Consider the following 23,444-nt stretch of genomic DNA (forward strand, 5'->3'; position numbering starts at 1 on the left):
TCCGTTGAAACAACTATCAGAACAATCTGCAATTACCTGACCCAGTTTCATTTCTCTTTTTCCTTCACCCCTCTTGCCCTTTCCCTCCCTCCACCAGACTGGCGATAAAAACTCAAGCCACTCTAGTAGCAACACTCTTTCAAGCAACGCCTCCAGCAACAGCGATGATAAGCACTTTGGCTCTGGAGACCTGATGGACCCGGAGATGCTGGGCCTCACCTACATCAAAGGCGCCTCCACAGACAGCGGCATAGACACGAATCCCTGCATGCCCCCCGGAGCCCGGATGTTGCTGCAGGGAAGGATTGGGGAACAGGGACACCCCTGGGTCTCTGAGCACCACGAGGACGAAATGACAGAAGAGGATCATGGGAAACTATACTTGCAGCAAGGCTTCGCTTCAGCCATCATGGGTAGTCACGTGACAGAGGGCAGCATTGGAGACCTCAGCGAGATTTCGTCTCATTCAAGGTACAATACAGATGAAGGTTAACGCTTTAATTTCTGCCTAATGGCAGGCAAACTTTACAACAACAATGTTTTTCTGGGTTTGTGGAAGCATTGGAACAAAACACTGATGACGTTTAACGCCTTGAAGTTTGAAGTTGTTTGCCTCACGTTCACAAAATGTCAACTAAACTAACAAAAAAGATCATTTGCCTTGGCCCAGCCTTGAAAAACATCAAATGGAGACGGGGAATTCCTCCACCATAGGACTGGAATAATAAAGGCAAATAAAAGGTTGAACACTTTTGTATTTTCAAAATCATTTATATTCAATTGACTTTTATATTGCATAACAGGTCCGCTTCACGTCAAGAGACAGTAGTACTACAATATATATCCAACTGCATCCAGTTTAGTTTGACCCAATAATGCATCACAGTAAAATCCATCCTATTTAGTGCTGTTTATTTAGCAGCAATGGCTGAAGGGCCTTTCTAAAAAGGAGTCACAGCTAGTCACAGAATAGCTGAAACAGGAATACTTTCTGTAGGAAGGAAAAGCAGAATATTCTGAGGTAATAGGAGCAAGCACTCTACTTTCTTTGTAAAGAAATGCAGAGAAATGTGGATCTTTACTGTCTTACTAAAGAGGAAACAGTTACTTAAATAGTCACAGAAGCACCATGTCTACCTTCTGTTAAAATAATAAAAAAGACAGATCATGAGTCAGTGGTTGCTCTTTGATACTTTTTCATCTTTATTGGTAATTACTTTGCTCTGTGTTTGCTCAATCCTAGCTGGGTCACTGAACTAATTTACGTGTGCTGGAAATTCACACCCTTTATTATGCCACATAGCTCACAGCAAAATCCTCTGTTCTGGACTACATCGGCGCTCGCACACAAACACCACAACCGCCAAACTATCGAGCCCGATACTGGTTCTGTTCTGCCAGACACGCAGAATTACGTGCACAACTAATGGTCTGTGTCTGTTCATTGACCTTCTCTTCACCTGGTCGTGCTTAGTGTCTGCTGATCTACCACCCGGCTTATCCAGCTGTGCTGAAGCCAGCGGTGGTCGCTGCTCTCCGCCTGAAGCAACGCGGAGGGTAGGGGGTCTTGTGTTATCCCAGTTCCCATGGCCAGACTGCGGTTCTTGTGAAGAAAAATGGGGGAAGGGTGTTTATATTCACGCTTTACAAAGAATAAAAAGAGGATCTATTGTTTTAACCAGCCATCTAAACTCAGAGCTTTGACTGTTTTCATACTTGGGTTGGTTTAATGTTGGAGTAAGGAAAGAGGGAAAAACTTTGCTTTGACAACTACTGTAAAATGTTCAGTTTTATATAATTTATTCATGAAAAATGCTTTTCAAACCAACCTAACCTTTTGTGAAAAAGTAGTTACGACCCTTGGCTGCAACAACTGGTGTTTGAGATAACTTACAATTAATTTGGTTGAATTATTGTCCTGCCGTATAATCCAGCTGCACTTCAATTTAACGTCAGATGTTCTTCTTTAGGATTTTCTAGTAGAGAGCTGAATTTATGATTTTAACAATTATGGCAAGTTTTCCAAGTCCAAAAGCAGAACCCAACCACCATTTTTTCCTATCAGTAAGAATCTTTTTTAATGAAATGTTCTCAGTTTTATATAGGATACAATAGGACACACCTTCCAAAAAAAAACCACACACACATTTGTCTGTCAGTTTAGAGAATACTCTTCTAAAAAGTTATTGGAATCATCGAAATGACTTTTACTCCAAATGGGAGATGAGCTTTTTTTGATCTCCTGGCAGTGGTTTTGGTTTTGGCGTTCTTCTATGGAAGCCATCTACACCCATAGATGTTGTTCTTTATGTTTTTGTGATGTTCTTAATAAACTGTCGACGGGCTCCTGAAGTGAATTTGGTGAGGTAAAATTCTGGTAAAATTCTCCACTGTTCAATGTTTTCTCCATTTGTTAATAACGGCTCCCAACAGGTTGTGCAGGAGTCCTAAAATTTTAGAAATGGCTTTTTGACCCTTTTTCAAATAGAATTTAATTAATTTGTTGTTGGCTTTCTTTAGTTTGGATCACATTACTGTATTACTTTTGGAGATTTTTTTTAACTGTGCAGAAATAATACGAGTAATCACATTGTTTCATGATTTAACAAGATGTGTGAAGATTTCTACAGCTAGGGCCCGATAGCTTTTTCCCTTAAGTAAATAAAATCAAACCTGGAATCAGATTTTTTTTTTACTTACCCAGGTTGTCTTTATCTAAAATTAAAATGTGTACAGATGAGCTGTAAGAATGGCAAAAAATATAAACAGGAGAAATCAGAAAGGGAGCAAAAATTGTTTTACAGCACTACAATTTTTATACTTAAGCTAAATTAAGAGAAAATAAATGAACGTTTGTGGCTGCTTGACCATAATTACATCCAGCCGAAAGGGGCAGGCATTGCTCAGTGGCCCTCAGAAATAAAAAGGCTGGAAAATCTCTGGTTTTCACACATTTAGTGAGTGTTCAGCATTCTCAGCAAACAGAAGCAAGCAAACCATCATTTCTTTGGACATATTTTAAAGTTTTACAGCTTTGAGGTTGACATCTTTATGTAGTTCATTATTGTCTGACTTTTATTTGAGCAGTCGTAGTGAAAGTCCTTGGCAGCCAAGAGACATGAAATCCTAACTGTCGGCCATCATCATAAATGGAAAATTAATAAAGGGAAAACCCCAGCTGAATGTGGGACTCTGATAATGACGGCATACTTATTTTTAAATTGCTGTGATTTAAAGCATATTCACAAAGCATATGAAGCCATTATGAGTTGGGGAATGTTTCAACCACCCTACTTACAATGATTAGATTTTGTAACAACAGAACAAAGCTGGTGCTGGGGTAATATTTCTGTCAGCAAACAAGTCATTACTTTGACCAACCAATCTTAATTTCAAGGGTGAATTCACCCCAATAACATGATTAGAAACAGTTTTCCGCATACATAGAAGCGTGTGAGTTGCTTTGCTCGTTATGCTTGGAGACCCATAAATCAGCAGGGGTCAGAGCAGCAGATGTCTGAGGAACCTCTGCATAGCACCGAGAGCAAGTGGAGGAAATGCGTCTTTTGGTTGAATGCACTGAACCATAAATGCGGTCTGTCATTTGATATTTGATGAAATATTGAAAGGACAAAGTTCAGCAGGAAAACGAGCATGACAGACTGGAACTGAGTCATCTCATGAAGTAGGTTAAAGGGGAGGTACTTTATTTGGAGGGGCTTATGTCACCCCGGCTGGTTGCAATGCTGACCATTCATGAACCATTGTGAGATTAGGGCTGGACAATATGGCGGAAAATCTTATTCCAATTTAACTGTTTCATATCAGTCTATCAATAATTATTTGTTAGATTTTATGTTTTAAATATCTGAAATACTACCAAACCTGTGGCTTAACCTTTACTGTTTTATCCAAAGTTTTCACTCCACACCGTCATTTATTTTTTAGCATATGAGGTACGATGGAGAAAACTTAACTTGCTGCGGCGTCAGTTACTCAACAAGTTGCTGCTAGTTTACCAAAAAACGATTGAGCGGGTTAGGCTACGTTCACACTGCATGCCTTAATCAACTTATTTTTTGTGAAATCTGATTTCTTTTTTTTCTCTCTTTCTTTTATTGGCACATTCATTCACATTTCCAAATATTCAGAAAAATGCAGATTGGATGAATGCAATCTGGCTGTAAACTCGACTTAGGTCAAATTTGAAAAGATCCGACGCGTACCAGATTTAGAACCACATATCCAAGTGACCTGGGTCACATTCTAAAAAGTCCGATCTGTGTTGTTCAGACTGTCATAAAAAATGAATTTGGGTCACTTCAGACTGCAGTGTGAACGTAGCCTTCGTTGATTCCATCAATCTTGCTTACCTGGACCTGAGAGGTCAAGCTAAATCCTTTCCTCTGCCTACATTGACCAGAATGCTGTGCGGTTCTGGATCGGAGTTCATTGAAATTCTTGAATATTCTATCAGATGTATTATTTATTGATACACATTTATCACAATTTACATTGATAATAATAATACATCAGGCCTATCTAGCATTTTTAGGGCATTAAAAGACACTTAAATAAATATATTTAATCTATTGTCATTGATTTATTGTCCGCCCCAATCTGAAGTAATAAGAAATCATCCGTTTGACTAATTTTCATACATCTACCAAGTTGTGTTGCAAACATCCATGATTTTTTTTATTGCTAATGCTTCTTTTTTGTTGTTATTATTATCACCATTATTTATGTTTTGTATTTGTTCATTTCATTTCATTCATTGTTTTGGTCATGTTTGAGTTACGTTTTGCTTTATTTTTGCTGTTTGATCAGTGGCTCACACCACTCTGGCAGTCCTCTGGCCCGCGGTGCCAGGTACTGTATGTCCGCTGACTCCTCCAAGGTGTACACCATCCCCCAGACGAGCAGCACAGGGCCAGAGCCGGGGCCCAGCTCCGAGGCCTGTGGACAGACACGCACACAGTCCAGCTGCAAGCTCCCAGAGAGCATGAAGACAGCTGATGATGATGATGATGATGGTGATGCCCACTGCACTGAGGGACCTCCCAACATATCAGAGTGTGGGTGAGTGTGCGCGAGACAGAAAAGGTCTCAAGAGTGCACGAATGAGGTCATCAAAAAATGAGGACAACGTCACTAAAGCACCTTATTTATGTGGTTTGACTCAATTTTTCACAATTTACCATTTTATTATTCATGCAGAGCTAAATAATTTCCCCTTTTTATATCGTCTTTATCAAGTTAAAAGCCGAAAAGCTTTGGTCACAGTTTGTTTAGAGATGCAGAAACCAATCGAACTATCAATTATTTTATTAATCGATTATTCTGACGATTAATTCGATAGAAACATGGCCACATTTTGCTAATTTTTCTTTTAATCACTTCTGCTTTTTAATATAACATTAACAATACATTAAACGTTTTATTGCCTGGAATGCAGTAACATAGCAGTCCTTTAGTTTAGACATGATCATTGTAGATTAATTGAGCAATTTTTTTTGCAATAACCGATAAATAATTGGATATCAAAAGATGCTTCATACGAGATTTATATATATATATATTTTTTTTACAGAATTTGAATAAAATTAGGTTTCTTGATGAGTTCTGGGTTTTACAGATAAAGAAGATTTTTACATCTTAAATACAAATGTGCATATTTTGTGTACTGCTCTGAGAATGTTGTTCTTTCAGCAGTTGGTCTTTTTTGAGTCTGTATACTCCAGTTAGCAATTAATCACTTACTAAATTAGCTGACGATTATTTCAATGATCGATTAATCCGATAAATGATTTCAGCCCTTTTTCATGAATTAATTCTGATTTAAAACAGCAACTGGTAAGTTATGAGCTGGTTGGTAAGCTGTTACAAATAAAAGCAAACAGCTTATTGTATATATTTTCTTGTAAAATCTTAAGGACAGAATATTCTGCAACCGTGGCATTTTTGCATTGGCCCTTGCCTATTTCTTTTACAAATTCATGCATTGGTTGAAAATAAGAACTTTTTTTAGCACAATCCTTAAGACAGAGCTAAAGTGCCATGAAGAAATGTTTAATACAAAGTGTGAGTTATGGTATTTAAGGCTCAGTGCCTGTGATTATTTCTGCCTGTTAGCACCAGGTGTGAAGCATGCTGTTGGACCAGCTTCCTTTCAGACCCTCTGCATTGTCTTTCCCATTCAGAGCTTATAAACTGGCCTTGATTGAAGCCGACAGCCACAAAATAAATAAGCTCAATGAAGCTGCTGACATAATACACTTGACACATGTCACATGTCGTTATTGATCACTCATCTGATCTCGGATCCCTGAGGATTGCGTTGCTGGGTCTCTGACAGATCAGCCTCTCTGCTGCGAGCCAAGCAACGATCTGTCACACCCTCCACAGAGCAGCGACCAGAGAAACGTATGCAGTCGTTTAGAAAAGTTGAGAAAGTCCTCTTTCTCTTTAGATGTTGTATGAGGATTGATGACTGACAGCATCTCCCTGATAATTAAATGGCCCGCTGCAGGGAGGGTTAGATGTATGTAAGTAGTCGTTTGAGGGTGTTAGAGACAGCTCTGGGCATGTTTTGGAAGAGCGAAAGCGATATCTGCCCTCGAAGAAACTCCCAGCTTCGGCTTCTGAGTAATCCAATTGAGGCTGTGAAATTTGCTGTGTGATTGATCGCGTGCACTGAAGCCGTCTTCTGCCGACTTATGAAAAAGCTCCGTAATTCATTTACCCTCCCCACTGCTTGTTTATATATTCCTGCCGTTTTATTTCTTCTTACATAACAGTGTCTCATGATAAATGGCCTAATATTACTCACAGATATTGCTCTAACGTAATGAAGTTTCTCTTCCTCTCTTTGTGAAGTTTTCCCATTTGACCTAACACTGTATGAAATGGAGGATCTGTTTTAATGCTTCTAATCCCAGGCTGCTTCTGATTCTTGTTTCAGAGGAGCGGAGAGCTTGTTAGCCTTCCTTCTCAAAATGCTGTCTGAGCGCTCCAGGTACACTGTTATAGTCGAACCCAGTGGCCCTGATCTAACCCAGCCTGCTCCCTTGCACACCGTCATAACCCCCTCCACCCCCCTTTGTTCTAGACCATCACGCCACTTGAATGTCATGACCGGTCTCAAGTGCCGGTCCTGTCAACATGTGACACATTCAAGGGGCAACCAACTGTGTATCTGTAGCTGTGACATTTCTGCAGTTTCTTCCACACAACCTCACTCTTACTGTAACTGCAGTTTAGCTATAGAATAAGATTTCAGTAAAATGTAGGCAGAATGTCTTGAGAGTTTTAGCATCAAGCTATAGCAATGTTTGCCATTTTTGTTTTTTTCACATTTCAACCTAGAGCTGGACAGTATGGCTGAAAAACGTACAATATAAGCTATTCATATCAGTCAATATTGATAATTATTGATTAGTTTTTTTGTTTCAAATATCTGAAATCCTACCAAACAGGTGGCGTGACCTTTCCAGTTTTATCCAGTTTTCACTCAATGCATTAGTGTTTATTTTTAAGCAGTTATGAGGCAAGATGGCGAAACCTGAAACTGCTGCTTCGCAAGTTATGGCGCGTTCACACCAAAAGCGTTTTGAGCGTCAAGCGCGTCTGGTTTACATTCACAGTTTATGTGGAGGCACGTTAAGGGCACGTTAAGGGCACGTTGCGGCGCGTTTCGAATGTCTAGTGCGGCGAGATTTGAACCGTTTTGAGCGTTTGATGCGTCAAGAGCATCCAACGCGTCCAGTGGAAAACAATGGCTAGAGCTGAGGCATCTGACGCTCCCTCGATGCGCCTCCACATAGATTTTGATTATAAACCAGATTCGCAAAACGCTAGGTGTAGACCAAAATGTAAAGCACCTGCATTTAAAGTGTAAACGCGTCGAACTGGAAGCGTTTTTGACACGCGTAACGCTTTTGGTGTGAACGCACCATTGCTCAAGTGGTGAGTTGCTAGGTAACCAAAGAGTGAGTGAGTAAGTTAATGCCACCAACCTAGCTTAGCTGGCTGTGAGAGGTTGAGCAACTAGAACCCTTCCTCTGCCTACATTCCCCAGAATGCTGAGCTGTTCAGAGAATGTATTAAATATTCTGTCAGACGTATTACTTTGACTTATTGTCCAGCCTTACTCTAGATATGTACAGCTGATAAAAACACACCCAAAAGTGATGTGTGGTATTGGATGATAAGTTTATCCAATACCACATGATATACCAAATGATAGGGAGGCTGAATGCATAACAAACACATTCATTAAAAAAAAATCTATTTAAAGTTTTGCCTTTTTGTATTCATTTAATTTACTATCACATGAAGTCCATGAAACATGGAAGTATTTACTACACCGAGCTACATAAAGCAGTGCGACTCTGAGAAATAGTGTCACTTCGTCGCCAGCCTGTCCTATCGTCTAGTCGTCTGAACCGATATCCCCACGGCCATGTAACACCCTGCCAACAGCACTCAGAGTGTCGCGGACAGGCTGCTCATTTAAAGCAGAGCTCACACCGCCACACGACTTCACCAGCCAGGTTGGTCACATCCACCATGCCCTGTGCCCTCCTCTCTTAACACCCAATACCCCTGCAATCAGAATCATTTAAACGTCCTCAAACAAAACCTGCTGAGAACCAGTTCCAGGACAACATGTCACCTCTTCAGAATCCGTCTCCAATCCCTGCATAGCGACTTTTATGTCTTCCCTCGTTGTCGTTGTTGTTGTTGTTGTGTTGAGCACTCCTTTGGTCTGTGATGGTCTCTGTTCGAAATGCTTGTTTTTGTTCCTGCCCCTCACAGTGCTTGGCTGCACTCGTCGCAGTCTCTTTATTCGTGGATTTGGCACACCGGTGTTGGACAAGGTGTTAGTGGAAATAAACCCCCTCACTCCCTAACGTCTCTCCCTCCCTGCTGCCCCATATGTAACTGACTAGCATGGAGATTCCTGACGTTGGCATGCCAAGATGAATCCATCACTTGGACCACGTTTTTCTTTGTTCAGCCGGTATTCCAAAAGTAGCTGGGGGCTCCTTCGCAGGATGTGGTTCTGGTAACCCTGGTTATGAAATCTGGTCTTCTTTGTTCTTGATATGATTTGCAGGCAACTGTACGCGCAGGAGGCAGCGTGCCGGCTCCAGCCTGCAGAGCACGATGGAAAATCCCTGCAGAGGCTGTCAAAAGAGGAATTTCGAAAGATGTTGCTGCCAGACAGCCCTCCAGGAGAAGACAGGAGCCGGAAGGTGAGGTCATTGAGCTGAATGAAAGAATGATTGCTTGATGCATAAAAAGTGCAACTAAATAAATTTTTATATCAATGCAAAAACACTAAAATCTTACCAAGTATTTTAAGTCTAGTTTCCAGTGCAAATATCTTAGTACACTTGAAATAATACAAAACTAACTTTTCAGGAGCTTGTTTTAAGTAAACAATTCTTTAATATTGATTTTAAAAATAGTTTAACTAGGAGATTATTTCAATTATAACAAGACATTTTTTTCCATATTATAAGTGAAATAATCTCCCAGTTGAACTGTTCAGTATATGCCTTTGAATCTCTGCATTTACAATTCTTTTCAGGTGGATTGTCTCTGTTACTCTTGCTAACTTTTTCTTGCAGTTTTTCCTTTCACTGAATTTTCCATCAAAATGCTTGGGTACAACTTGCTGTGAACAGCCAATCTTTTTAGCGATGCCCTTTTATTCTTTTAGCTGTCACCATTATTGTGCAAGCCATAACATCACTTTTTTTTTTTTTTTTGGAAAACTGGTTTTCCTTAGTTGTTAATCAAACCTTAAATATTGTATAAATTCATTATACACAGAGTGGTGCTTTTCAAGTCTTAATTTTGATATCAAAAGTCTAAAAGTTGGTTTCTATGAACATTTTTATATTATAACTTCACCAAAAACAACTTTTAATTCAGAACTTTCAGAAATTATCTTTGGATTGATGCAGTAAAAGACCAACGATTGAGTGAATCTACTGTAGAGTGCCTGGACATACCTTTCAGTAAGCCATCATTTCTCTTAAAAATCTATTTTTAATGGGGTGAAGTAATATCCTACTTTTCTGGGAAACACAACTTTAGATGTTCCTGACCTTCAAAATTAACATACTCGAAATGTATCACTATCACTGTGTAGTGAATTTATATAAAAGTTTTGAACTGAAGAACTGCATTAAATGAACTTTTTAATGATTCCTAATTTATTGGGATTCACCTGTTTATTGCAGATGTACTCTGATTACAGAATATTTAATATTCTGCTCCTCTTTATAAAGCTATTGTCTTATCATAATAAGTTTAGATGATGATATGAGGGCGGACCCGGAGCAGATACTTTCTCCACGTCACAGTAGGAGAAAACATCTGCTTCACAGCTGATGGACCTCTGCCCTGCTGACCCCTGTGTGACCCCTGACTCACTCAGCGTTAGGTTAACCTAATTCCAAAAGAAGCCTGAGTTTACACAGTTGGGATATTGTTATTAAGGACAGGAAGTTGCAGAAAGATGTTTGATGTTCCTCAGAACAATTAATTGTATCCCGAGTTCCCCAGTGCCTCAACACTCATCCATTATCGACCAGGATGAGACCCTGGAGACGTTCAAATGGGTTCTGTTGGATGCCGGTCATTTTTAATACAAAGGCAGCCAGCAGTGTCCTCTGGCACAGCCAAGCATGTCCCTCACATGAATCGGTTGAGTGCGCAGCACTTGTTTGCAGTTTTGAATCCCTTTGGCTTACTTCTAAAAGAACCAAGCTGTTTTAACACAGTTTCAATAACGAGAGAAACAAACACCTTGATTTGAATATGTTTTGTTTACAACCAAGAAGTAGAGCAGCCAGAGACCCAGAGGACTCAGCCAGCTGGTTTGTTACTATAATCGCCCTCTCCAGTCTGATAATACAGAGCATGGAAAAACAATTGAAGAGCGAGAAGTATCATGGGGAGCCCGATGCCAAGCATTCCTATCAGACTTGCATATGGTCCCAAATAAGACACACTGCAGGGTGGGTACATGAAAGAGTTAAATCATGAAAACGACAAAGCTGGAAGCTCTTCATGTCACGCTACCTCCAGAGGAGGGAACAGTACCTGAAAATTGCACTCAAGTAAAAGTAGCACTACTTCAACATATTTTTACTCAAATAAAAGTAAAAGGTATCCATCCAAGAAATTAGTCAAGATTAAAAAAAGGTTTTTGGGGAAAAAGGCGACACAAATACTAAGTAAACAAACAATTTAATATCTAAAAATGACGTCATCAAACGGACCAAAAGTTATGTGAAAATTTTAAGGAGCAAAATATAAGTAACTTAATTATAAAATACATACATATATATATACATATATATATATATATAGAGAGAGAGAGAGAGAGAGAGAGTGTTCTTTGGTCCACAAGTTCTTTTAACTTCACGATTTTGTTCCACTCTAGGCTAGCGTAACCAGAAATATTACTCAAGAACGTCATAATAAAACTACTCAAGTAAAAGTAAAAACTACAGTTCAATAAAAAGTACATTTTTCTTTAAGTAAATGTAACAAGTTGCTACCCAACTCTGCATACTAGTTAATATTCTAAGTGACCAAGCAGATGATGCAACAAATCTCAATGTGCCCTCTGACTGTCGCCCAATGCCAGTCTTCGTGCGGACAAGCAGGTGCACAGAGACTTTCCTTGCCAGCCACAACGTCCGACAGACAGCCCATTGTGTGGCTGACGCAAAGGAAAGGCCGTTCGCAGGCTTAGTCTCCTACAACATTCTTCTTTGAACCTTCGGTGGGAAACAAAAGAAAAGCATCTGAATAGGTGGTTGTCCAAACACATCCTCCCATGTGGCACGTCAAAAAGGGGCCAGCGCCGGTTGCTGCCTTTGTTCGCCGCGAGCTGCAAGTCAGGGTAATCAGGAAAAAGTCTCGGTGGATGTGTCAGAGCTGGCAGCGCTGATAAGAGTGTTGCTGTGTAAAGAAATGGTAAGATCTAACAACCCAAAGCTGCCCGAGTCGGTCTTAGTGGACTTAGATGCACCTTTAATAACTGATCATCTGTCAGATTTTGCCACCTTTCAATAGAAGAGTGTCTGTACACTTTTAAAGACTTTTCCATGCAGTGTATTTCACTGATGATTTATCTGATCTCCATATTTATTCAAGACTTAATTCTGCTGTTTTTTGCTCCATACAGAAGCGAGAACCCAGTTTAAAGTTGTTCCGATGTGTGATAACCTTGCGGGGTTTTATCTTGTAAACTTTGAATATGAGAAAAGCGTGTTTGGGATGAAGGAGGCATAAGCATATCTCTGCTTTAAAGACAGACTGAATGTTTGTTAAATTCCCACTGAGGGACTTGTGGGGGATCTCGCTTTGAAATGCAGATGGCTGGGTGTTGGCTTGTGGAGATAGCAGCGCATTGTGGGTTACAGCTGGGAAGAAAGAGGCAGATATTTACCGATCTGTGCAGCTGCTCTGTGTATCATTTGTGGCTGCGTTTGATGTCACTCCTTCTGTATTTACGTAAACTAAATGGGACATTGATGGATGGGATTGGTCGCCGTGGTTTTGTGTGTTTAAACAGGAGATCCTCTGTCACAACTATGACCGCAGTAATGAGACACTACTCTCCCTGCTGTGGTATCCTGTGTAAGTTGTGATGGTGTTAATTTCCTGACCAACGAAGAGTTTTAACATCTTCATTTTGACCTTGGCAGCAGCATGTTTTGGCCTGTGGCTGTAGATTTTTTATGCTGGATGACCCTGCAGTTTTATTACCAAACCACTAACTGCAAAGGATTTAAGTCACTAGCTGGCTGTGGACACATTGGTTGACCTGACAGCACATCCTTTAACCTTTTTATTGCACTCATTTTATTCTGTACATTGAGCAGCAACAAAAGTCACCCTCAAATAATCAACGATGCACAGATCAATATGGCAGAATAAGGTCAGCGGTCTAATTGACCATGATGTAGAGCCCCATACTGCAAGCTATAATGACCGATCTAAAGCACTTCCTTATGCGTTTACTCTGACACATTTAGAGACGGATGATGCACTAACCTGGAGGCTTTTTCTCCAGACAATTTCAACATAGACTAGCCGATCCAGAACATTCATTATGCCGATTTGTTTGCCTGCTTTACCACTTCGTAATTCAGTTTATCTGGATTCATTCTCCTTGAGAACATGACCTGTATAACAGAAATACGTTATTTTTCTATCATATACACTAAGAATAGATGAGAGAAAGCGTTTCTCTCATCTAGAGTGTGGTAAGGTTCTTTCCGCCGTTATACAAATCTTTGTAACAGCAAACAAGAAGTAATTTTAGATTTTTCTTCCACCTTTTCTTATCCTGTTAAACCGATATGTTACAGGGAAAAATATAAAAGAAATGAAAAACACTCAAATGTAATACTTTGTCAAACAACCTTTCAAATAAGAGGTTTTCAAAGATCAAAATAATCTAATTTTACAAAAATATCAGCACAAAAAATTGGTAACACTTTATTTGATAGGGTGTGCATAAGACGGACATGACACTGTCATAATCATGAATTGTCATTCAGTAAATAATGACACTTTTAATGCTAAGCTGACCATTTTAATGGACTTTTTATACAAGTTTTAAAGCAACTTTGCATTAAAAGTGTCATTATTTATCAAATGACACTTCATGACAACAGACATAAACATTCATAAAGACTCCTTCGTGTTCATGACAGGTGTAATGTCACGTTTATAACAGTGTCCTGTCAGTCTTATGCACACCCCATCAAATACAGTGTTGCCAAAAAATCTAGTAAGGTGTAGCGCTAAAAGACAGAATCAAGCAGGAGAGATTAGCCAGAAATGTTTGTCCACCAGTCTGAGTTCAACCTAACAGGTATCAAGCTTCTTTACTGACTAACAGTTTTGCATCATTCTTCTGATCATATCTTTGAATTTAGATGCAATTAGGCTTTGCTTAAGAGCTCGATCTTTTACGAAATGAAAATAAAAGTCTTTGGACTTGTTAGGGATTTCCTCTCTGCTGTCTGCAGCTTCTCACATTAAGCTCAGTGACCAGTGGTTGCCACAGGGGAGTGACCTCTGTCACCACCTCCACCGGCCTTGTCCCCTGTGTTTCCCACTCTGTCAGACACTCTCCAGCTGTGCTCAATCAGTCGCATTTTCCTGAGAGCAAAGGCTGTAATTGATTCCTGACACAGCTCCCTGATGTCACTGCCTCACCCTCCCAGCTGACTTCTGTTGTAATCCCGCTGCGCCCAAGAAAGTCAAAGGATGTCAGTGGTGCATGCAACAGGGAGGGATTTTCCAGTACTTGCTCTTTTTTTTTCTTGTTACAGCTATGTAGAGATGAATTCTTCTTCTTTTCCTGCAGGTGTTGGCACCGGGCAGTTTGTCACCGAGACGCTCGCTCTACCGGACGCTGTCGGACGAGAGCGTGTGCAGCAACAGAAAGGCTTCGTCCTACGCCAGCTCACACAGTTCCATGCTCGAGCAAGCCATGCCCAACGATATCCTGTTCAGCACCACGCCACCTTACCACAGCACGCTGCCTCCTCGCATGGTCCACAACCAGGGAGCGTCCAACCTGCGCAGTGAGTGCTAACACACTGCAAAGTGTTTACCTTTTAACTATTTCCACATTCTGTCTCGTTGCAACCACAAACTTAAGAGTATTTACTGGGTTTCATGCAATACAAAAACACTACAAACTTTGGTTTTCTACTTTGTTGTACAAATAAAAATCAGAATGTGGCATTCATTTGTACTCTCTACCCCCTGAAGTGTCTTAATTAGTAAATGGAGTCCACCTGTGTGTAATTTCATGTATAGATCCAGCTGTTCTGTGGAGACCGCAGAGTCTTTGTTGGAAAGCTTTAGTGAACAAACACCATCATGAAGACGTGCACTACAAAAACGCAAAGTTTTACCAAGTATTTTGGTCTAGTTTCTAATGAAAATATCTGATGACACTTGAAATAAAACAAAACTAACTTATAAATAACTTTTTAGTAAGATATAGGAGCTTGTTTTAAATTAATACTTTAGTAGATGATAAAGTACTAGCTCAACTGACAGATTATTTTACTTAACTGGATAAATTCCTTGTTATAAAAACACTAATCTAGACATTTGTTTTTATCATTATTAAGGAATTACTAACGTAAAACAAGCTCTTATATCTTGCTAAAAAAGTTACTAACAAGTTAGTTTTGTCTTAATTCCAGTGTAGTAAAAGACTTGCATTACAGACTAAACCCAAAATACTTTTAAGATTTTGTGTTTTTACAGTGTAGGATCACAGGGAGAAATTTGTCTTGAAGTTTAAAGCGAATTTAGTTTATATTCCAAGCTTTGAACATCTCACAGAGGTCTGTTCGATACATCATCTAAAAGTAAAAACAAAAAATAACTGTATCAGCGTAACGTCCGCCTAAACTGAAAGGCGTTTGAGGAGAGCGTTAATCAGAAAACAGCTAAGAGTTTCATGGTAACTCTGGTTGTTTAAAGCTGTTAGTCATTCTTTCTTTTATGGAAGAGTGGCAGAAAGAAAACTATTGTTGAAGGAAAGTCTTTAAAGTTTGCCACAAGCCATATAGTTAACACTGCAAATCTGTCGTCAAAATGCCTTGCATGTAAAACTCTTCTGTGGCTAAAAGGTACCAATCAATAAATCTAAGAGGAAGTTTACACAAACATAACTATGTTATGTTTACACAAAGAACTGCAAAAGGATGAAATATAACATCATAAAAAAAAACACAAAACAGTAAAAATAAGGCTTGAGGTCATCAAATTGTTTGTAAAAAATTCTTCTCAGATAATGAGATTTTGCTCTGGTCAGATAACAGAAACCAGAAAAAACGTTAAATTTTTGCTGAATAAAAGCTGAGCTGTTTATAGAAGCAGAAACCTAAATTGGAAATGTAAAAATAAAGGCCAGACATTAAAGACATGAAAAATATAAATAACTTATACTTTTTGCTTTATGCAGTTGTGGACCTAATGGCCACAAAGTAAAATTTTCACAACATCCTGAATGCAGACTTACTGTAAAACATAGTGATGGTAGTGTCATGCTGTGGGTACAATGAAACTGATAAAAGTTGAAGGGAAAACAGATGCAGGTAAATTAATTTCTGGAACAAAACCTGCACTTGTAATTGCCCTTAACATATATCCAAAGCTACAATGCCAGGGTTTATATTACTATATGTTCAGTGAAAGTCCATATCTAAATCTAATTGAAAATCTGTGATAAGACTTGCGAATTGATGTTCTGAGTTTATTTTTAAAAGAATGCACATACACTGAAAATTGTGGTTGTAACAGAATAAACTGTAAGGTATACTTTTACAAGGCTCTGCATGGGATTGACGGTTAAACTCCTAGACTAACATGAACTGTGCATTAACAAACACCAGCGAGAATCTGTTTTTGATATAAACACAACTCCAAACGTCTCACAGAGACAGAAGGCTAATAACACTTTCTCATCATGTTGCTCCATGATTATCTCTCCCTCCTTCTGGCACCAGATAAGAGCCAGGATATAGTTACTTGCTTGAAGAGCCACTTGTGCCCAACTGATATCATTAGCACAACTGAACACATTTCAGCAACACTCCTCCATATAGCAAACTAATTGGAAATGGGTGCGGCTGCAAGCTACTTGCACGCTCTCTGCCTCTGCACCTGCTTCAAGCAGACACTTTCCTGACTCTTCAACCCCAAATCCTCTGAATGTAAGGAAGTAAATGACAGGTGTGATGTGTCCCGGTTTTAACATCTCTGACTTGAATGTGCCAGTTTTCCACCCGGGGTTTCACAGTTTCTGTCATACATTATGTTTCATTCGCTCATCATCCCCATCCCTGCCTTCCCTCTCTGTCCCTCTGGTCTCATTTCCATACCGCTCCTCACCTGTCTCTTGCTGCCGCCATTAGGTAGAAAATGGGCTTTGGAAAGATGTTTTTCTCTCCGGCCTGTTCTGGCTGTCAACCTGATGGGTTCCTGATTGTTTTGAAGGATAGTTGAGAACTCAGACTCTCTTTTTTCCCTCGCAGAGACGGCCCAATTTGGTAAACAGTGAATCACTCAAGCTCCGAGAAGCTTGGTAAATTGAAAAGAGAATGTCACCTCAAGCTCTTTGTCTCTTCGCTGACTCCTTGTTCAAGCTTTTCTAAATGCCTCTCCGGTGAGCGGGAGTGTGCTAGTTGCATTTTGCTTCTTTCAGGGTTGAGATGCAGATGGAAGGGAGCGGAGATGTTGACTGAAACGTGAAGATATTCTCAGAGACAAGTCATTTATCACCCCTCAAACTGCGCCTCTCTTGTGATTTGCAGAGAAGTTGGTTTAATGTGACTTGAACCTCTCACGCTGATGCAAGACGTTCCTCTTAAGAGTGAGCTTTTGCATCCTTTGAGGATTTTCCAGATACATAAATATCCCTTTTTTTTTTTTAGCAGCGATTAATAGTTAACATAAGATCCCAACTTTTCCCCTTCGATGCCCCTCTCTCATTCCCTCCCCTGTCGATGCTTAGCCCTGAACTCAGGCTAGGCTCAGACACTCAACACAATACCTGCCTGTCTCTGCAGGTGAGTTTTGGTTCTCTGACGGCTCCTTGGCGGATAGGTCCAAGTTCAGCGACCCGGGCCTCATGCCCCTCCCAGACACTGCCTCAGGCCTGGACTGGTCTCACCTGGTCGATGCAGCACGGGCCTTTGAAGGTAACCAGCTTGGCTAGAGCTGCTGGCACCTTGTCTAAAACCTTCCTCTTCCTCCAGCCCTGATCTCCCTGATCCCCCCGCTGCTTTGCGCAGTGTGTGTTTGTGTGTCTGTAAGCTGCAAGTGCTCGCTCGCTTGCATGCGTTAGATCTTTGTGAGCTGTGTGTTTCTAATGAAATAAGTTTATTTCGCAAGTCATGGGCTGAACAATGGCTGTCACTACTGGTGGAAAAGACGATGAAGTGGTAGGAGGAGGATGATGGTGTGGCATGTTTTTAATGACTTATCGAGTGAACAAACTTAATCACATGGGCTTTTAATTGTGTTTCTTATGCAATGGAAACACTGCGATTGCAAAATTGGTTTTTTTTGGCAGTAGCAGAGTATCGACAAAGTTTTGCACACATTTGTAATGGAAACTCCACTACTGATATCCTTAAGAAATAGAGTCAGGAACAAAAATGTAATTGGTAAATAAGCTAGTTTTTCAGTTCTTTATTTAAAAATATTGATGGAAGGTTGAGTGGAAATAAACTGTGATAAATTACCTGGCCTAATTTAAAAAATTGGCATGCTGCTCAGTTGCCCAGTCCCCTTTTCAGATCTCATTTGTTTTCTCGAGTCCAAAATCGACACAGAAGTCTACCGCAACATTTTAGAGCGCTCCATCCTTTGATTTGCTGACAAGTTTTACAGGGACATTAATTTACCAGCAGGAATTGGTAGAGTACTTGCCTGTCCAAAAAGCTATACAGAGTATTAGGAGTAAGATGAGAAACACCAGATCTAACAAGGGTTTCCTTAACAGCTAAACAAAACCACAGGCTGATCACCTCCATGCCACTCTGCACTAATGCAGTAATTTGTGTAAAAGGAGCCCTAGCCATATATTTAGGCAGGTAATGTTTAGTAATCCAAACATTTCTTTTTGGTTTCAGTTAACTGTCATAATCATACAAACCACCAGTAATACATGCTTGAAATATATTGATCTGTGTGTAACTGATCCATATATGAGTTTTAATGAGTTTTTCCACATCATGTGCAGCATCATCTGTTTATATATTTTATTATGCTTAATTTTAGCTCTACTGTCATGTCAGTTCATTTCATCTTCCACAAGCATACCATGAGATATTTTTTCTATGTTTGAACTCTGCCTGACCCCGATCTGTGAGCAGACAGCATAGCTTGTGTTCACTCATTTGTCAGTGCGGCGTTTCGCCTTTGGTTCGTTTCTGGCTTCAAAGCATAAAGTCCATCACTTACTGAGGGAGAGGGGGGTACAGCGGAGATGATGAAGAGCTTGACTGACAGCAGTAAGGCTGTTGTCACGCCAGTCAATGCAAGCTAGAGCATCATTCTTAGACATTTAAGCAGCTATGCTATGAGAGCAAGGGATAATGAGGTCAACAAAGATGAAAGACACTCATAATAAATGTTCTGTTGTTTCAAGGTGAAGTAAACTGGTCGCAGCTGAGAAGTAAAAGTAAAATTCCTGTGTAACTTTACACAAGAATTTTACTTCCTGTGAAAATTTGATGAAATACCAAAATTTCAAGCAGATATAACTAGGAGGTTCCAAGCCTCCTATGCCCTGTGAACTCCCCTCCTGGTGCATTTTTATTTCACTTTCATCTGTTAACATTAATATTATATAATAACAGGGTATGATGGGCCCAGTGGGCCACTAGGCTTTTCTTGTGCCCCCACCAGGCTAAGCATTGCTTATTTATTTAAGTCTTTTTAAAATGTTTGCATTTTTTAAGCCTTTTCAGGTGTTAATCTTCCACTCTTTCAATAACGCATAATTATCCAGGGATATTTTCAAATTTCCTGACAACTTTAAACATTTTTTAACTCAAAAATATGACGGGCCGCTGGATGAATGCCTGCTCTAGCACCCAACCACCAGGCTTAGCAGGTTTTCTGGGAGAAACCTTGTAATAATATTAATCAGGGTTGTAAATTTCCTGCGATGAAAAAGATACAATTTCAAACTGTCACTGAGGACAGCATGGACATGCAGTCAAGCTATATTATCAATATTGACCCACTAAAATACTAAAATTGTCCAAAAGTTGTCAAATTACAGTGAGATTTGCAAAAATCTGTAAATATGTAGTATGTTTAAATTTTATCTTAATGTGAATTTTTGCCTCTAAGCCACGCAGACTTTGTCCATTTATTACCATATTACAAAATTGATGTCAGGCCATGACTGAATGTGTACAAAATTGCTTTAGCCAATTTTCCCACCTTCCCACAATATCCTGGGATTCTATAATCTCAGAATTATTTTTTCTTGTTAGGGACTTAAATTTAATCCAACAGTATTTTACTCTAATGGAAATGTTCCTATACACTTTAAATTCTAAACTAGCTAGCAGTAAAGCTTTATTCTGAACATTTTTACACTTCCATACCCGTCACCTAGCAACCCCCGGTGAGGCCTATCCCGTTACCTAGCCACCGAAGCTGAGTTCCAGGACATTTGGTCAGGTGGTTTTACCGCTGTATGTCCTGTACAATGGCAGCTGGAAAAGACCAGTGTTTTGTTGTTGATTCACCATCCAGAAACCACTTGCTGCATTCTTGTTGGTTGTGCAGGAGGCTCTACTTCTGCTTTTCAAAGATGTATGACTGTATAATTGGGCATTTGTTTGCAGCCATTTTCACGTGCAAGTGTAAACATTGAGTTCAAGGAGGTTCCGCAGCAGCTAATTTGGATTTAAAGTGACAAGACACCCTAAAACATCTCATTGATGTTTTAGATGTTTTAAAGAAGCTCAAAACAGCTCAAAACAATTCATTATCTAAGAATTATTTTGTGCAAAAAATGTAATAAACATGTTTTATATAGCATATAAACCTAATCTCCCCTGTTCAAGAAGTCATAATAAGTCACCTTTAGACATGTTTTAAAAAATACTTTAACTCTGCTTCCTTTGCTGTGTTCAGCTAGATAATGCTGCTGAACACAGCTGCAGACAATCGATCGATTTTATGTCTTAAACCTTAAGAAATAAAACTCCCATAGGTGGATTTAGAGATTTTGTTTAATCTGAGGAGCATTTCAGGTATTCAGCTTGATCTCCAAAGGACCCCTCTTAGATTTTTGTCTGTTTCAGGTTTTGTGCTTTATTCAAGCTGAATATTAATGACAAAAATGGAGCAGTTACAATCAAGTTTTTTGCTCTGTGCTTGGAAATGCTACATGCCTGATCCCCTAATAAAATAACCTTGGCAAATAATTTCCAAATATTTTGATATTCCCCCACAAAGCATCTTTTCTATCCACAGTGGTGTGGTTTCTTTTTCAATCTAATCAGGATGCTCACTAAATCTGGACATCGCCTCATCGCTAAAAGACAGGCGGCATCTCTGCTGTCTGTGAAGACTTTAATCTTTCTGATGCAGCCGTGGAATATGAGGAAGGAATTCATTCATATGGAAATTAGGGCCTGGTCTGTCTTTGCTGCCTCATGTGAGAGAAACCAACTCTGTCCTCATCCAACTTCTGTCTTAAAGTGGATTATCTTTCAGTTGGGGGATAAATTAATGAAAATGCTTACTTCTGGTATGAATATGCAGATTTCCTCATCTTTAGTCTTAAACCAAGGTCTGGAGAAGGACTGGTTTATAGAGAAAAGAGCATTAAGCCTTAAAACTGAGAAATCCCAGAGCGCGCTGTGCCAAGTTTGGGTTTTCCATGTGGCTTTGGCAAAGCTTAAAGGCCTGATATGGCGAAACAAGCATAGTGTTTTACAGTTTCATAGTGGGAGCCAAACAGCTGTCAGAGGAAACTCCAGGGTGGAAACCACTGAAGCAGAACCAAAGGAGAGTGACTAGAAATGCTGGAATTATCTGGATGTAGATTTTAGTAAAGTGGCTTGTAACAATGCTTAAATAAGCTCCATTCGTTGAAGCCATGAATGACTCACTCATCCTGTTAGGAACGCATGCATTCAGTTCACATTGTTCTGCTTTAGCTGCATGTTGGCCGAATGATTCAGGTTCGTGCTGTGATATCAAAGACGGATTATCTAACCGGTTCTGGTCACCTGTTCTGTTTCCAGACCAGCGCGTGGCATCTTTCTGCACCATGACAGACATGCAGCGGGTGGAGGCTCTGCAGATCTCCAGAGAGCTGACCAGACGGGTGGTGGAGGCGGAGGGAGCAGCGCTGGAAGCAGAGTAGGCATCATTCACAGCACAACAAGCGCACAAACACGCAAACACAACTCCTGGAAGGAGCAAAGAGGGATTTTTGGCTGAAAACACTCAACAGCTGCGAATTAGTACTGTGTGCCTTTTAGAGAAAAGAAAGAGAACTAGAGTAAAACCTAAAGCATATTGTAAAGAGTTTCTCCATTTAGCATGTTTATCTACTGTTGCATCATCCGCAGCTCAGCATATTTCCAAACCAAATACAATCTTGATTAATTAAAGTGTTCCATTATTTATTTTCTTTTTCGGATGTCTTTAAGCTTCTTATTTGCAATAGTTAGTTTCCCAAGAAGTATTTACAAAAGAATAAAGGAAATCTAGTGAGGGCAAGGCACCCAAGCATGCAGCTAAAAGTTGGTGAAGAGAGACTATTATACCAAACTCCAGCAGTAATGTATTACTTAATGGCCACCCAAGTAGAAAGTTGTGACTGCAGATTCTCCCAGCTCCAGTGTGAGCTCATAACACCAAGATTTATATGGATGATTGGTCCAGTTAGGAGGAGGAAGTCGGCAGCTTCAAGACGTTAAACACCAGTGAGCGTACTCAGAAATTTAAAGGCACTCAATGGCAAGCCCAGTCAGCATGTAATTCACCAGAGTGGTGAATATCACATCTGACAAGACTTTAAAAAAAAAAGTCTGGCAGCATTCAGATGAATGTTGAATGTGTGACCTTATAGAGTTATTCCTTTGTGTAAAACTAATGGAACGGTGAATGGAAGCAGCTAAAAGTCTAACTTTACTAGACGTAATCAGTACATGTTTTGATGATGTCATCTTTCATGTAAAACAGCCTGAAAGTCCGTCCACATTTTTTTTTTTCTCGCATTTTGCCTTAAAATGTCACTTCCATTAGCTGCTACACATGCAATATATGTTTAAAGAAATTTTTATTTTTTAGGCTCAGACACTGCAATACACTTATTGTAAAAAAAAAAATAAAAAAAAAATACTATTGGGGAACCTCTAGAACCTGACGGACCCACCGGTGGGTCCGTCAGGTTCTAGAGGTTTTTAACAGAGACTGAAAACTCCAATGAGTGAAAGAGAAATAAAAATCGTGCTTGAGCAATATTTTTTCATTGGTACAAACATTACTCTTACAAATAGTACTGCCTGACAGTCTGGTAGTTTCGTAGTGTCAAAGGTCGTGTTTTTATAATACTGTCGAACTGAGAAACCTATTTAAGTGTCACAAAGTTCACTCACTTTTCCTGCTCAGTTGTATATTTGAGGAAAGTGGGTGCTTACTCTGTGTGTAACAAACCCTATGTCAACATCCATATATATGCTAATGATGGTTATGATTATTAGAGGTGAGCTCCTGAAGGTTCTTCTACGCTAAGAAAAAATTGTTTTAAAATAATTTATCAGCTTTTATATCATTAGAAAGCAAGATTGTGATTATGTATATTATATTCTTTAAAGATTTTTTGTTTTTCTGAA

The 23,444-nt window shown here is 39.6% G+C and overlaps 1 protein-coding gene across 7 annotated transcripts in view; it reads left to right on the forward strand.

The window, feature by feature from the left end:
- The window catches only part of sipa1l2 (signal induced proliferation associated 1 like 2), a 116,002-nt gene that overhangs the window by 89,142 nt on the left and 3,416 nt on the right, over positions 1 to 23,444 (forward strand). For 3 of the 7 annotated variants that reach the window (XM_023327308.1, XM_023327309.1, XM_014469346.2), the window contains 7 exons: positions 98 to 471; positions 4,831 to 5,082; positions 6,965 to 7,018; positions 9,122 to 9,260; positions 14,411 to 14,630; positions 17,637 to 17,768; positions 21,846 to 21,963. In XM_023327308.1, coding sequence (XP_023183076.1) covers positions 98 to 471; positions 4,831 to 5,082; positions 6,965 to 7,018; positions 9,122 to 9,260; positions 14,411 to 14,630; positions 17,637 to 17,768; positions 21,846 to 21,963 — 1,289 coding nt within the window. The remainder of the gene's footprint in view (positions 1 to 97; positions 472 to 4,830; positions 5,083 to 6,964; positions 7,019 to 9,121; positions 9,261 to 14,410; positions 14,631 to 17,636; positions 17,769 to 21,845; positions 21,964 to 23,444) is intronic. The other 4 variants (XM_023327311.1, XM_023327310.1, XM_023327312.1 and 1 more) reach the window with 4 other exon arrangements.

This window comes from Xiphophorus maculatus, chromosome 22 (genome assembly GCF_002775205.1).
Source record: "Xiphophorus maculatus strain JP 163 A chromosome 22, X_maculatus-5.0-male, whole genome shotgun sequence".
In the NCBI taxonomy this organism is placed as follows: Eukaryota; Metazoa; Chordata; class Actinopteri; order Cyprinodontiformes; family Poeciliidae; genus Xiphophorus; species Xiphophorus maculatus.